This window comes from Lampris incognitus, chromosome 2, assembly GCF_029633865.1.
Source record: "Lampris incognitus isolate fLamInc1 chromosome 2, fLamInc1.hap2, whole genome shotgun sequence".
NCBI lineage: Eukaryota > Metazoa > Chordata > Actinopteri > Lampriformes > Lampridae > Lampris > Lampris incognitus.
In genome coordinates this window covers 130,028,628-130,044,428 of record NC_079212.1, presented here as the reverse complement: position 1 = coordinate 130,044,428, position 15,801 = coordinate 130,028,628, and the positions used below count along the sequence as shown (strand labels likewise).

Here is a 15,801-nt window from a genome sequence, read left to right as displayed (position 1 = left end):
GGCTGGTGACTCCACATGTATCGGAGGAGGCATGTGGTAGTCTGCAGCCCTCCCCGGATCAGCAGAGGGGGTGGACGGGTACAATTGGGAGAAAAAGGCGGGGGAAAGGCCAAAAAGAAAATGTTTTGCCTGTCAGTCTGTGGATGTGCAGCCTCCTAGGTGAACCCTCACATGAATGTGACTAAGTGTAATATGAACTTGCACTTTCCAAAAAGAAAAGGTTTGCTATGCGACCATCTTGGTCTCACCCTAACCCTGTCCTTTATTTTAATGATATAATAAAGCTGGGTAAACCATTTATGCTCATGCATGTTTGACTCCATATCTATGGTTGACTCTGATTGTGGGCATCAACAAGAATATTCAACACTCCCTGTTTTGACTGAAACCTAGAAGAAGTTGTTCCTTTATAAACTATGCATTTTTGGGATTGCCAAAATTCTTTCAATAACTTTTGATCTCGTCACTGCCCAATCTGAGTCAACCATAGATGTGAGTTGTGAATGAACACAGTTAACTTAGATCGGGCAGCGACAGAGAGCAGTGTTGGTCAAGCATCTCTCTCTCTCTCTCTCTCTCTTCTCTCTCTCTCTCTCTCTCTCTCTCTCTCTCTCTCCTCTCTCTCTCTCTCTCTCTCTCTCTCTCTCTCTCTCTCTCTCTCTCTCTCTCTCTCTCTCTCTCTCTCCTCTCTCTCTCTCTCTCTCTCTCTCTCTCTCTCTCTCTCTCTCTCTCTCTCTCTCTCTCTCTCTCTCTCTCTCTCTCTCTCTCTCTCTCTCTCGACCAAATGCAATATCACTTTCAGGCTACTGCCTGGCGGGCATAAAAGCACTGAGATGCAGTGAGTTCTGGTTGAGATCTATATTGTCAGAATATATGGTCATTAACAACCATGATATCCTGACAATATATCCTGACATGACATCCTGACAATATAAGGTATCCATTAATGACCATCCTGAACTGGGGGGGGGGGGGGGGCTGAGAGTACATCTGTCACCATCTTACAATGCTGTGATTGCAACTATTCCCAAATCCCCTGTGAATAGTAAACACGACCATTTTAATTCTTATTAATAATCGCTGCAATTTGCATATGAAACCCGAATGCTGGTTTTGGTTGTGAAGCAGCTGTGCTGTTTATAAGGTTGGGGATACCTGCAGTTAGCTGAGACTGATGAAGTCACCTAGATGAGTGATGAAACATTTCTCCCACTAAACATGTCCAGATGAACTGATTCAACTGTCTGGAGTCAGATTATTATGCGGATCTCACTTTTTCTCCCCACCGCCCTACAGACAGTAGTAAAGGATTCAGCATATATTAAGTGGCTTGAACCCCCCCCCCTCCTCAGGGTTGGAAAAAAACACAGTCACACACACTTTTGGGGTGGGGGCATTGCTTCTCATAGTATCCTTAATAAGTGTGTTTATATATAGTATTTGGGTGTGTGTGTGGAAAGTAACAATATATAATTAATAAAAATATATAATATAACATTAGTTTCTAAAGAGATAAGACAGAGCCCTTTCCCTCTCCTCCTCCCTTCTCTTCTTGTAATAATAAAAAAAAATCAACAATGGCGGCCATTTTTCAGCATCAGCGTAACGCCACTGCTACGTGCATACAGGGGGAAAAATTGGAGTGTGATGACCTGGGCAATGTTCTGCTGGGAAACCCTGAGTCTGGCCCATTCATGTGGATGTCAATATGACATGTGCCACCTACTTTAAACATCGTTGCAGACCAGGTACAACCCTTCATGACTATAATATTTATTCCCTGAGGACAGTGGCCTCTTTCAGCAGGATAATGCCAATGCCACACCCGGGCCTCATTCATCAGTTATTCGTACGTACAAAATTATTCTAACAACACCCCATGGAATTTTTTAGTCCTGAAGTTCGTCTCAGAGGGCCAGTGTAGAACCTGGGGAACCCTGAATTTAGACACTAATTGGCTAACACTGATGTCTTTGCAAGCCTCGGCGATTGCGTGTTGGAAGAGGTAGACAATAGATGTTAGGGAGAAAGAATTACAAATAACCATCAGGCCTTGCTTGTGACTGTCAGACAATCTTTAGAGTTAAAAAAGATCCATGGGTGTTTAAGAACAAATCCATACATATGAACGACTGATGGATGAGGCCCACTGTCTGGGAATAGGTGGTCATAATAACCATCAGGCTTTGCTCTGACTGTCAGGCAATGTTGAGAGCTAAGAAAATTCCATGGGCGTGTAAGAACAAATTTTGTATGTATGAATGAATAAGATGATCATAATGTTTTGGCTCATTATATATACACACACACACACATATATATATACACACACACACACACACACACACACACACACACACACACACACACACACACACACACTGGTCCCCAGGGATCGGTTCACATCTTCAGCTGAGTAAGTGGTGTGAAACTAAAATCTGACAGTGGGGGGGATGGGTGGGGTGACTAAAGGAGGAGAGAGAGAGCGAGAAAAGAGAGAGAGAACAGCATAGATCTCTACCAGTTAAAAGTGTACAAGGCTATCCCAGGCTGAGACCTGTAATTGGACACAGAACTGTGAGTGGTGTGTGCTTGCAACTGTGGCACTAATGGTGTTTGCTCAGTTGTAGGAGAGGTTGTGGGTGAGGCATGATAGTGAGTGAGTAAGTGTGTACGTGTGTGTGTGTTCCCATGAGAGTGAGAGAAAAAGAGCAAGAACGATAAGCAAAGCTGACATGTGGACCTCAATTAGAGGCCAAAAGTCCTTGCTGCTACTTGCAGAGAGGAGTGAGGAAGAAATGAGGAGAGAAGATGAACATAATTAAGTCACCACTTCTGAACCCAGCTTTCTATGGGGTGAACGCCACATCTTCATCTGGCTGTGCATGTGGTGTGTGCATATGAACCATGGATGTATTATAGTAGAGGATGCCGGATCTAAAAATGGCACCTGTTCATTCCTATGAGAATTGCTCGCCTGGCGCATACGCCGAAAAAGTTTCTGGCTTCCGGGTTACTTCTGAGTACATGCGGCCCACTGAATATGCGCAGTAGTGTTACTCCATCATGCATCTAGGCTATGAGAACGCGCGAACCCATGGTGCTCCGTACACAGTCGTGACGTCATGCAGGAAAATAAAGATTTTTATGGCTTCGGAAAAATTTGAAAAAGATTTAAATCCCATGGCTCGGGCATCCGGGTAGTGTAGCGGGCTGTTTCATTGCCTACCAACACAGGATCGCCGGGTCGACTCCCATGTTACCTCTGGCTTGGTTGGGCGTCCCTACAGACACAACTGGCCGTGTCTGTGGGATGTCGCTATTTGTCATAGTTGATACACTAGCGCCTCCTCTGGTCGGTCGGGGCGCCCCCCCCGGATCGGCAGAGAGGGGGTAGAGCAGCGACTGGGACTGGAGTAAATTGGCCAGATACAACTGGGGAGAAAGGACGGGGGGCCCATGGATTAAAAACATACCCCATGGCTTAAAAACATACCATACAAAGAATAATAATTGACCATATAGCCGCAGGTGTCCTGTCAACAGTTTTACAGGTGTCTCTTTTACAATGGTGGTCTATGGGGAAAATGCCTCTTGGGCCGCAGGGATTTTTTGCTGCAATACTGCGAGTGACCACTGGAAAAAATTGGCTGCAAGGCTGAGCGGCGCCGCCGCATCCAGTTCTACTAGAATACAGCCATGATATTGTAACGTGCATGGATAAGTAGACACGTTGGCTGCGGGTCTGACTCTTTAGTCAAGCGGTTAGCGATGTCTCCTGCAGTACGGGCGATACGGGTTCGCTTCCCGGCCGCGGCAGTTCCTGCGGTTGTGTTGTCCCCCGAATTCGCTACATTGGTGTCAGAAGTGGGATGGGACGACCGTAAGGCCATCGGAAGCATATGCGCCCTGAGGCGTGAAGGAGCTGATATGCTTAAGCGCAGGGACGCGCTTCCCAAAGGAGGGGTTTAGTGTAACGTGCATGGATAAGTAGACACGCTGGCCGCTGGCTGGCGGGTCTGACCCTTTAGTCGAGCGGTTAGCGATGTCTCCTGCGGTACGGGCGATACGGGTTCGCTTCCCAGCCGCAGCAGTTCCCGTGATTGCGTTGTCCCCCGAATTCGCTACAATATGAACATACAAGAAACAACCAGGACTGACACATTCATAGGTGACAGTGAGTATGGCGTTGACACGTGAAGCTTGTGTGGCACATGTTCAATCAACAGACACACCACGGGAAATACGTAGGAGGATAAAAGCGCGCTCGCTTTCTCTCTCTCTTTCTCTCTCTCTCTCACACACACACACCCAGAACAAAGTCAGTACTAGATGTGCACCTAACCCATACAAGCGGCAATATCTCTTATCACATCAAAATCTAAGGTACTTCATCACTGCAAATTTTATATAGCCATATTAACTAAGAACAAGTCGTTTTCATTACCACATCATACTGCATAGCACTGTTTCCACTGGGAACATAAAATCCTTGCTGCAATAGAAGGAAAAAAAACAAATAAAAAAAGCCCGACCCCCCCCCACGTACAGTAAAAAAGCCAGACCCCTCCCCCAACATGTACGTATTACAAAATCCAGTCAGTTCATTTTACAAGGGCAGCAGGTAACATTACATTGAACAGTCCAATGCAAATCCTTCCGCCGCTCTCTCCGCTGCCTCGTATCACTCCGCTAAATCCCTCCCACCAAATGAATGCATTGCTCTTCAGCGCCTTACACTCGTACAACCAGGAAACGTCAAGGCGAGATTCGTGAAACTTGTATCGTGGTTGACAATATATCTATGTAAAAAAATTAAATAATCAGAGAATCCCTTAGTCACACTCATGTTGTTCATGTAGCAGCCATTTCGAGTTGGTCTTGTTGATTTTTTAGGGTTGGGTTACACCCAAAAGCAAGCGGTGGGGAAGCGCGTCTGCGTTTAAAGAGCAGCCAATAGGAGCACACTCTTTGAAATGACCCATGATTAGCTAAAAGCTTCCATCCCGGGCTAGCTTTTCCAAAGCCCGAATACAGAGCCAAGAGGAGGCGCAGAAGCCTAGGTTCTCACAGGCCACTTAAATTAAAATACGCTAAAAGGTTATTATGGAACTTTTGTCCAGTGACGCCATAAAAAAAAAATTGCATGCCCCAGCTTTAACGGCACAAATTTTAAGAAAACGAGTTTGCTCATATTTTCCAAGAAAAAGAAAAGCAGACAATGTAAACAGGGCAGGAATTTAGTTAGCTAAGTTTGCTAGACTATGTTCCTATGTGCATAATATCTAGACAGATGACATGATATAGCCTAAATTAATGTGACACAGTGATGTGGGTGTGCTACTCTAGCTTGCTGAATAAAACTTATTTATTACTGTCACTGAAAAATAACTAGAGAATTAAAAACCCTTTAACGTTTCAGTGGACAGAATCCTTTCATTTCCTAACAAGGCTTTTATTGTGAAACATTTGGCAGGTACGCGTAGTGGAATTTTTAATGAATTGCACGTTTCCCATACAGTACTTCAAACGTAGCTGTATAGTATCTAAAAGCCATCTGGTGGCACTTGTATGTTACTGCAAAATAATTTGTCAGGGGAAATTAACAACACCTGCAGTGACTGAAATAGGAAAACAATACTTCAGATAAGTAATCGAGAAAGACAAATTGCTTAAATTAGCATGATTATATTTAATTTATTCAATTAAAGATATGGAAATGTACATTATGTTTGATTGGCATACTGGATGGCCTTAAAAAGGTCTATTACAGTATGTTACCAAGAAGTCTGCTGCGCGTGTGTGTGTGGGGGGGGCTCTCATTCCACAGCAAACAATCTCCTTGGCAGGCATTATATTTATGCTATTAGCGTTTTCGGTTTTTCATTTTCAAAGCCATCCAGCATGCCGAATTTCGCCACAAGAAGACACTGTTACGTAACCTCACACAAACAAGAACAACTTTTGGATCCGTGGAACCATAAAATCCGGGTGAACATCAGTTTAAACCAATCTGCTCCTTCTAAAAAATCTGGGTATTTTTCAGTGAAAATCGGTAAAAACCAAAAACGCTGAGCCTTGACTATAGAGCAGACTTGGGTCAAATAGTAAGTATTTGCAAAAAATAGTGAAAGCCACACAGGAAAACTTTACTTGGTGCTCATCAAGGAACAACTTACCTCTTGCATGCCGACTACTACTTTTGGCTGCTCGTGTTAGGGGTCGCCACAGCGGATCATCTGTTTCCATCTCTCCCTGTCCTCTGCATCTTCCTCTGTCATGCCAGTCACCCGATGACGATGTCCTCTCTCAAACACATCCATAAACCTTCTCTTTGGCCTTTCTCTTTCCCTCTTCCCTGGCAGCTCCATATTCAGCATCCTTCTCCCAATATACCTGGCATCGCTCCTCCACACATGTCCAAACCATCTCAATCTTGCCTCTCTTGATTTGTTTCCAAACCATCCAACCTGAGTTGTCCCTCTAATATACTCATTCCTAATCCTGTCCTTCTTCGTCACTCCCAACGAAAATCTTAGCATCTTCAACTCTGCCACCTCCAGCTCTGCCTCTTGTCTTTTCATCAGTGCCACTTTCTACAAACCATACAACATAGCTGTTCTCACTACCACCTTGTAAACCTTCCCTTTAAGTCTTGCTGGTACCCTTCTGTCGCAAATCACTCCTGACACTCTTCTTCACCCACTCCACCCTGCCTACACTCTCTTCTTCATCTCTCCTGCATGCCCCGTTACTTTGAACAGTTGACCCCAAGTGTTTAAACTCATCCACCTTTGTCACCATTCCACTGTCCTCGTTCACACATATGTATTCCATTTTGCTCCTACTGACTTTCATTTCTCTTCTCTCCAGTGCATACCTCCACCTCAGTTGACCTTTTGCATGGAATTGGGATAACTATTTAACTATAACATAACTATATACAGCCAATGAATGCTTTATATACAGTGATGGACTGGGATCAAAAAAGGGCCTTGGCATTTGCAACACACACTGGCTCAACAGCCCTATTTCCAAACCCAGCACACACCTCAACTACACCTTTAGCCAAGTAATACTAGGCATGTTGCCATATATTCAGTATTACTGTAGCATAGGTATTACAGTCAACACGGGTCCACCTAGAATCCACCTAGAATCTAAAATCCTAGATCCACCTTGAGTTTTTTTTTTCAGCAGCGGTGCTGTTGTGCACACTGTTTTTCCACGAGTATGCAATGCCAGCCAGTATTCATCCGTGTCATAATAACTTAAAATTTCAGCATTTCCCCTTGTTTGTGGAAGACTTAGGGGCACACATTTGGTGGGGGGTTTGGGGGTTCTCCGCAATGAACATTTTTACATTTTTCAATAAAAAATATGCATTTTCATATCATTTTGGACCATTATTATTACCATATCTGTGTACAAAAAGTCAGAAAAGTTAGAGCAGATAAAAAATAAGCAACACCCTAAAAGCTTAAAACTTGCTGAAGAGGTCGACTGGGGACCAACTACAACCACTAGATTTGGGAAAAGTCATTTAGTTAGTTTTGATGCGCTCCACATTGATTTAGGTGGTGCCCAAAATGGCTTGGGTGCTGCGCCTTAAGCCTTATAATAGTAGGGAAAAGCCTGCTGTAGCCTACACTGTGCATTTACTACCAGACTGACAACTTACTGCTAACCTTTTCCTCTGCTCCGCTCGCATCCACTGTCACCTTTCTGCTGCTCACTCTCTCACACGTTACACACACAAATCACACACTTCCCTATTGCTTAAAGGAGCTACGCTACTCTTATAACAGCACCTTTCACATAGATGTCCTCTGGAGAATGAGGAGAGGGAGGATTCTGGTATATGTTGGTATGGCTGCCCCTATATATATATATTAGGCTTGCGACGGTTTTCGGTTTAAAACCGAACCATACGGTCCGCCCTGTACGGTTCAATCCGCCCTTATGGACCGTGGGTTTTCGGTTTTGCAGTTAAAATGTGCGTGAATAGTTGACAGGCGTTTCTAACTGCCGGAGAATGGATTTTTCACTGTGTGCCTGTGTGCAGGCAGGCTGAGACAGCCTGCTGCAGAAAACCCCGCCCCACGAGTAAATATCCAATCACTGTTAGCCCCCCACCCCCCTTGTAACTGGAGCCGACAGTCGATTTGAAAAGACGGCGGTAGCTCGCAGAAGCAGAAAAAAAAGTCATGGCGAGTGGAGGAGTAGAGAGAGAAAAGTTTGAAGAAGCACCGTCTTCATACAAATCTGGGGACATTTCGGGTTTGCTGTTGACTACAACGATGAGGGAGACAAAACAGTGGACAGAAATAACACTGTGTGTTGCAAGCATTGCTTGACCCATGTCCCATACTACGCAAGTGGAAACACTTCCAATATGAGCCAGCATCTCCGCCGTCACCACCCAGATGTCTCGCTCTCTGGAAGCAGGACAGACGCACAGGTAACCGCACCAGTGAAAAAACAACCGTCTATCGGAGATGCTTTCCAACAAACCTATAGCGCCAACTCAGAGAAACACAAAACAATAACCCGTGCAGCCCCCGGGGGTGTTCATTGCTAAAGACATGCAGCCCTTTTCGGTGGTTGGAGATGTGGGCTTTCGTCAGCTAATGCATACGCTCGATCCGCGCTACGTTATTCCCTCCCGAACTTATTTCACCAACAATATAATTCGAAACCGAACCGAACCCGTGACCCAAAAACCGAGGTACGAACCGAACCGTGGGCTAACTGAACCGTTGCACCCCTAATATATATATATATAAAATCCAGTCAGTCAAGTAAATTCTTTTGAGACAGTGCAAGCCCGTTTCATGCCATAAGCAATCATCAGCTGTCAAACACACACACACACACACACACACATATATATAGTATATTAACATACTGATTAGAGATTATTATCATCATAATGCTAATATTGTACCTAGATTAAGTTTTATCTAAGGAATTATCTCTTTGTTACCGAAGCTAGACAGATGACTGTCTTTGATGGACCACAATGTATGTGTCTCTATGTGTAGGGGGGGTGTCCTCAGGGTAGGTATGACAGAGAGAGAGAGAGAGAGAGAGAGAGAGAGAGAGAGAGAGAGAGAGAGAGAGAGAGAGAGAGAGGAGTTAAGTAATACAGAAATAGAAAAGACTAAGAGACAGACACAAATGTAAAGAAAAAGGGGAGAAACAAAGTTAAGGAAAGAGATGGATAGAGAAGAAAAAACACAGCAGAGATTAAACACGCACACTTGTGTGTGAAGCACACACACATGGGCGTGTGAACATTCACACCTTTAATTTTCTTGAATTAATAATCCACAACAAGAGCCGGGCTGCTGGTCTGACAGTGACAATGTTCCAATTACTAGTATCGCACGGTGCATTTAAAAGCCCTGGAGGTTTTTTAGACTCAGTCCAGGGGGAATTGTGGAAGAAAAGGCAAAAATTCAATCATTACAGTTATATCCTCCTCTTGCCCTGGCCGTCTTTCCATTTATTGCTTTTGTGTAACGGTGATTTTCAATCAGAGGGCTGGACAAAAGCAGGACTGGCATCGTGAATGGAAGCTTTCATCAGCTGGTGCACTGTTTGCAAAACTGGCATTTATGGGCTTGATAAGACAGACAGACGTCTACTGGAGAGACATTACAGACAGGTAACATGACACACAAGAGCACTCCAATGCCAAGAATACACACTGTAACCCAAATATCCAGGATAAAAGACAACCACGCACACTGTAGTAGCACCCATGAGGCCACCTACGAATATACTTCTTTCTTTTTTTGTTTACTTTTAATTTTGATCTACTATATTAATCCCTGTGGGGAAATTATGCTCTGCATTTAACCCATCCAAGCTGTGTAGTTAGGAGCAGTGGGCGGCCGCCGTGCAGCACCCGGGGACCAACTCCAGTTCTTCTTGCCATGCCTTGGTCAGGGGCACAGACAGGAGTATTAACCCTAACATGCATGTCTTTCTGATGGTGGGAGGAAACCGGAGCACCCGCAGAAAACCTACCGCAGACATGGGGAGAACATGCAAACTCCACACAGAGGACGACCTGGGATGACCCCCAAGGTTGGACAACCCCGGAGTTCGAACCCAGGATCTTCTTGTTGTGAGGTGACAGCGCTAACCACTGCGTCACTGTGCCGCCCAAAAATGGGGAATGCTTCACGAATTTGCATGTCATCCTTGTCATCTTGTACATACAGACATACATATTTATGATCAACACACAGAGCCACATAGTAGGGCGCAATAGAAGAGAAAGGAACAGAAGATGTCTCAAAACAGTGGGAACTAAAGACGGAACAGGCAAGACAGAGCAAACAAAACAAAAAAAACCTCACAAAGAGAGCTGGCGGAAAAGGGAGTTTGCTCTACCATTTAGGCCATGAACAGAAACACAAGTTCCTTTATACTTTTCTTTTTTTCCTCACCTCCCTCTACCCCTTTACTTCCTCTCTGCCTTTTTTTTTGCATTCATGCAGGCCCTTATACACAAAGATCTGACTGCCAATACAGCAGACATCATTAATTCTCCCCATAAGTCTGCCATCTTTGAAACTGTCTCTCTCTTTTCTTCTATCCTCTATGTGCACAAATAAATCAATGCAGAAGTCAATATATGAGCTTTCGACACACCAAAAACTCTTCTTTCCTCTTTTGGTTGCATAAAAAAAACTTGTTCATGTAACAAGTTGAAAAGCTTGATGAGGGACGTTTGTTTTTTCATGGTAATATAATTTAGTTTAACCCTCTGAACCCATAGCAATCTGTAAATGACATGTACATATTATATCTGGCTAATTCATATCTTTACCTACCCTCGCCTGGAGTTCCATAAACAGCCATCAACATTTATGCAAACATAAATAGATGCAAACCCACACTTACCTCTCTGTACCAGCATGGTGACCTCGCTGCCTTTGGGACACTTGCTGAGAAGGTCCACCACCTGGTTGTGGGACATGGTCTGCACATTCCTCTTGTTCACCTCTACAATAATGTCACCCTCTTTAAGGCCACGGCAGCGGGGGTAGTCCACAATCTGCTTAACCCTCTGCCCTCCACCCCCGGGGCTGTCGGCGATAGTAAAGCCGAAGCCCTTGTCCCCCTTCTCCATGTGTACGGTGATAAGCTCTGGCTGGGTGGCAATGGATGAGGCTAATGTGACGACATCGCTGGGGTAGCCATGCTGGGAGGAGGTGTCAGAGGCCACCTCGGCAGAAGGGCTGTGTGGCCGGGGGAGGCCATTTTGAGGCACCGCGCCGTTGGCTGCACCGTTGTTGTTGTTCTGGCTGCCATGGCTGGAAGGGGATTCATAGCTGCTGGAGCCCTCCTGGCCATTAACAATGATGGGATCCTTGTTGTCCAGGATAGCCACTGAAGTCACCAGGCTGGTGTTGGGGTCATCCGGGTCGAAGGGCAGTGGGTAGCCGCGGCACAACTCCAGGTTGACCATCGAGCCAATCTGAATGGACTGGAAGATCTTCACCACCTGGGCATGGGTGTAGCCCAGCACGCACATGTCATTGACACTCACAATCACGTCACCTTTAAGTTGGTGGAGAGGGAGGGCACATAGTTGTTTGATTTTGAACTCAGTTAAACATAATTAGGTACATACGTGTTGCACACAAAATTAAGAGTTAAGGAAGAACCCTGACAGTTTGATTTTAATCTCAACTATCTGCGATCAGGTATGTGTTGCACACAAAATTGAGAGTTAAAGGAAGAACTTTGTAAGAGCTTGAGAGCATCCCAAATTTATGGATCTTGAAAAATACAGTGGAAAATAAGTCCATTTAATTTAAAAACTCTGACCTGTTTCCATTTTTCCATCAAGGGCAGCGGGTCCATCCAAGACCAGGCTCTTGATCTGCAGGAATTCATCTGGCTCATCGCCCCCTACCACAGTGAAACCGAACCCCCGGCGACTTTTCTTGAGCTTGGTGTTGATGAAGGTCCCCTTCAGCTCAGCTGGGTTCCGCGTGAAGAACGGCTTCCCTCCTGCGCACAGAGAGGAAAATAGGCATGTGCACGCCCACGCACAATCCTGAGTTCCTTTAATGATGGGCAAATGACACAACCTACCAAGAACAAAGCTACTTTTGTAGCTTTTAAAGTTATACCTGATATTCATTGATATGATACACCACTGCTGCCGACATGAAGCAGCTCTGTGGTGTGCAAAGGATGGTGCACAAACATATCAACCTGCCAAAACTTCAACCTCTGGTCTCGTTGAATCCTTGATCAGCTCCGTGTTTGAGCTGACCAAGAAAAGCAGCTGTAATGACTGTTGGCCATGGATCAGTCATTGCCCGGTGGGCTGTGATAACGGTCTAATGGCTCAACATGAGTGAAATGCGGCCAATTATGATCAATGAATTAATTAGGTTAAGAAGAGTTGGGAGGGGCAAGTGGGACTTGATGAGGACAGGAAAAAAAAGGGGGGGGGGTTAATTTGCTCTGTAACATCCCAGTCTGAAGGGCCGACTCTCTCCTGCTCAAGGCTCTGTTTTCACCGGTCTGAGTGCTTTGATGCTGAGCAGGACACAGGTAGCAGTGGCAAATGTGTGTTAGGATGAAGCATACACAACACAAGTGTAAGCAGAATTATACAGCTTTAATTGTCTGTGGTCAATTTCATGCGTGGAATAAAGTGGAGTTTTGCAGGATTTTTTTTTTGGGGGGGGGGGGTTTCCCTCCCCTTTTCTCTCGAATTGTATCTGGCCAATTACCCCCACTCTTCTGAGCTGTCCCGGTCACTGCTCCACCGCCTCTCCGAATCCGGGGAGGGCCGCAGACTACCACATGCCTCCTCCAATACACATGGAGTCGTCAGCTACTTCTTTTCACCTGACAGTGAGGAGTTTCGCCAGGGGGCCATAGCGCGGGGGAGGATCACGCTATTCCCCCAGTTCCCCCTCCCCCCCGAACAGGTGCCCCAACCGACCAGAGGAGGCGCTAATGCAGTGACCAGGATCACATACCCACATTCAGCTTCCCACCTGCAGACACGGCTATTTGTGTCTGTAGGGATGTCCGACTAAGCCGGAGATAACTTGGGGATTCGAACTGATGAGCCCCGTGTGGTAGGCAACAGAATAGGCCACTACGCTACTCAGACGCCTGGGTTTTTTTCTTTTCTTTTTTTAATCTGATTCTGTCTCTTCTTTCTATCAACGTTTACTCATGCATGACAGCTTATGTTTCAGAAGTATGCTGCTTTTACTTGGACCAAGACAAGTACTGGACCATTTGAGACATGATGTTGGGATGTTACTGTGTATGTAGGGTTGGAGATATCCTCTGGTTTGAAGACCTAGCTGAGGTACACAGGCATCTGATATTGCTGGGCTCTAATTAAAACATTTCTTATTTAGTGAAAGGCTGTCAAAGACCCGACGTCTACTTTCAAAGTGGCAGCTCTGACATTTCACATCAGTGTAGCAGCCACGTGTCTTGCATATTCATGTGCTTAGTTTGTGTGTGCATACTGCATTGGCACTTGAGTAGTGAATGTATCACTATGGGTGTGTACACCGTGGTTCAAATTCAAGTAGGTGCGCTCACCTGTTCACCTCACTTAGCTTTGATCATCAAGGGGTAGGGGTGAGCTAGGCAGTGAAATTTTCTGTTGACCGCATTTTTTTGTTTGTTGACCCCCCCCCCACTCCTTTTCTCCCCAATTGTACCCACCCAATTATCCCACTCTTCCAAGCTATCCTGGTTGCTGCTCCATCCCCTCTGCCAATCCGGGGGAGGGTTGCAGACTACTACATGTCTCTTCCGATACATGTGGCGTCGCTAACCGCTTCTTTTAATCTGACAGTGAGGAGTTTCGCCAGGGGGACGTAGCGCGTGGGAGGATCACGCTATTCCCCCCCATCCCCCCTGAATAGGTTCCCTGACTGACCAGAGGAGGCGCTAGTGCAGCGACCAGGATACACACCCACATCCGGCTTCCCACCCGCAGACATGGCCAATTGTGTCTGTAGGGATGCCCGACTAAGCCGGAGGTAACACGGTGATTCAAACCGGCGATCCCCGTGTTGGCAGACAACGGAATAGACTGTTACACTACCTAGACGCCCCCCCCCCCCGTTGACTGCATTTTGGCATTGTATTGTGCGTTTTGTATTTTTTCTGTGCCTTTGCCTGTCTTTACTTTCCATGTGCCAGTGCAAAGAAAGGCAAAGGCACAGAAAAAAATACAAAATGCTCATTCCAATTTCAAAACGCAAAATCCAGAAAATTTCACCATTGAGCTCATCCTACCCCATGGTGAACAGGTGAGCGCACTTACTTCTAACCACAGTGTACACACCCACAGTGACTCACCCACCACCCAATTGCCAATGCACTGTGCACACACAAACCAAGCACATGAATATGCAAGAAACTTACATAAGTGGCCCCTACAATCAGCAACAATGCTTTAGTCCCACAAAGCCCTGCAGAATGGGCAACTCAAGATCCAAATCGGAAAATTGCTCAATGCATGCAATCTCAATCCAAAGCCAGTCTTGCTCTTTCCTCATCCTCCCCTCAGTCTTTGTGAGCATCCGTAAGGAGGAAATAAAGAGCAATGGGTGAGTCAGTGTTTGGTGTTTGGAATAAAGCAAAGACAGCTAAGTTTAAACAAAGTGAGGGACTCACTGTCTTTAGAAATGAAGGGAGGTTGTGAACACAAAGGGTGAAGCACAATTTACATACATGGCGAAAAACACTTCTCAAAAGGCTTAAGAATTGGCGACATAACAGTGGCAGTTTCGAGCGCAGATGGAGAGAGACCTTAACAGAGAGGGAATGGGGGAAAAATGTTTTATGCAGGATGCTGAGAGAGAGAGAGAGAGAGAGAGAGAGAGAGAGAGAGAGAGAGAGAGAGAGAGAGAGAGACAGACAGAGAGACAGAGAGAGAGAGAGAATATTTAGGAAAAAGGACTTCTGAGGCGAGTGTTGAAGGACCTACAGAATGCTCATGTCAGGCTGTGACGACGCTAAAGGTTACGCATGTGATAAAAATGCATTACCCTTGCAGATGGTTTCCTGTCCTTGTGATGCTTAGTATTGTATGTGTATTTGCGTGTATGTCCTTTGGATCACATTTTATAAGAGCGTAAGATATGCATCTTAACTGTGAGCCCAGACGGTGGCTTTGTCCACGAGGGACCAAGCGATGTGTGGAAAAATAAATAAATAAACAGGGTGCAGGAGAGACATGAAAGGTGGGATTAATTTCTTTTGGATTTGAACAGACCATTACCTGAAAGGAGTGTTGAGACATAGGATGGGTCAGAGCGGAGAGAAAGAGAGGGAGAGAAAAACAGTGAGGAGGAAAAAGAGAAGAAGAAAAAAGGGGGCAAATGAGACGACAGAGACAAATACCAACAGAGAAACAACAACCGAGCCAAAGTGGGGCAAGCGCTAAGGAGGAAGATAAAAGCAAGACAGTGAATGTAAGATAAAACAAAAATGGAAGACGGGAGGGAAAAGCAAAAGGACAACCGGGAGATCCATCCCAAAGAGAGAGAAGAGAGGAGAGGGAGGGGGAGAGAGAGAGAGAGAGAGAGAGAGAGAGAGAGAGTTTAATTCTCCAGCATAGCTGTGCTAATTAGACGAGCTGCTAGCGGGGAGCCAGTATAAAAGGGTCTGCCAACCAGAAGATGGTCCACAGCACGCCTGGTCACTCCTTTACACTAATATTCACATTTTGTCTGGTTTTGTATTTATGTGTACATGTGTGTGGATTCTTTTGTTTTGTTTTTTTCT

At 45.4% G+C, this 15,801-nt stretch overlaps 1 protein-coding gene across 1 annotated transcript in view; it reads right to left on the bottom strand.

Moving 5' to 3' along the window:
* magi1b (membrane associated guanylate kinase, WW and PDZ domain containing 1b) overlaps window positions 1–15,801 on the bottom strand; it is a 212,782-nt gene that overhangs the window by 33,209 nt on the left and 163,772 nt on the right. Inside the window, exons 11-12 of the mRNA XM_056273056.1 lie at window positions 11,848–12,033; window positions 10,918–11,577 (exon numbers count right to left, since the gene is read on the bottom strand). Coding sequence (XP_056129031.1) covers window positions 10,918–11,577; window positions 11,848–12,033 — 846 coding nt within the window. The remainder of the gene's footprint in view (window positions 1–10,917; window positions 11,578–11,847; window positions 12,034–15,801) is intronic.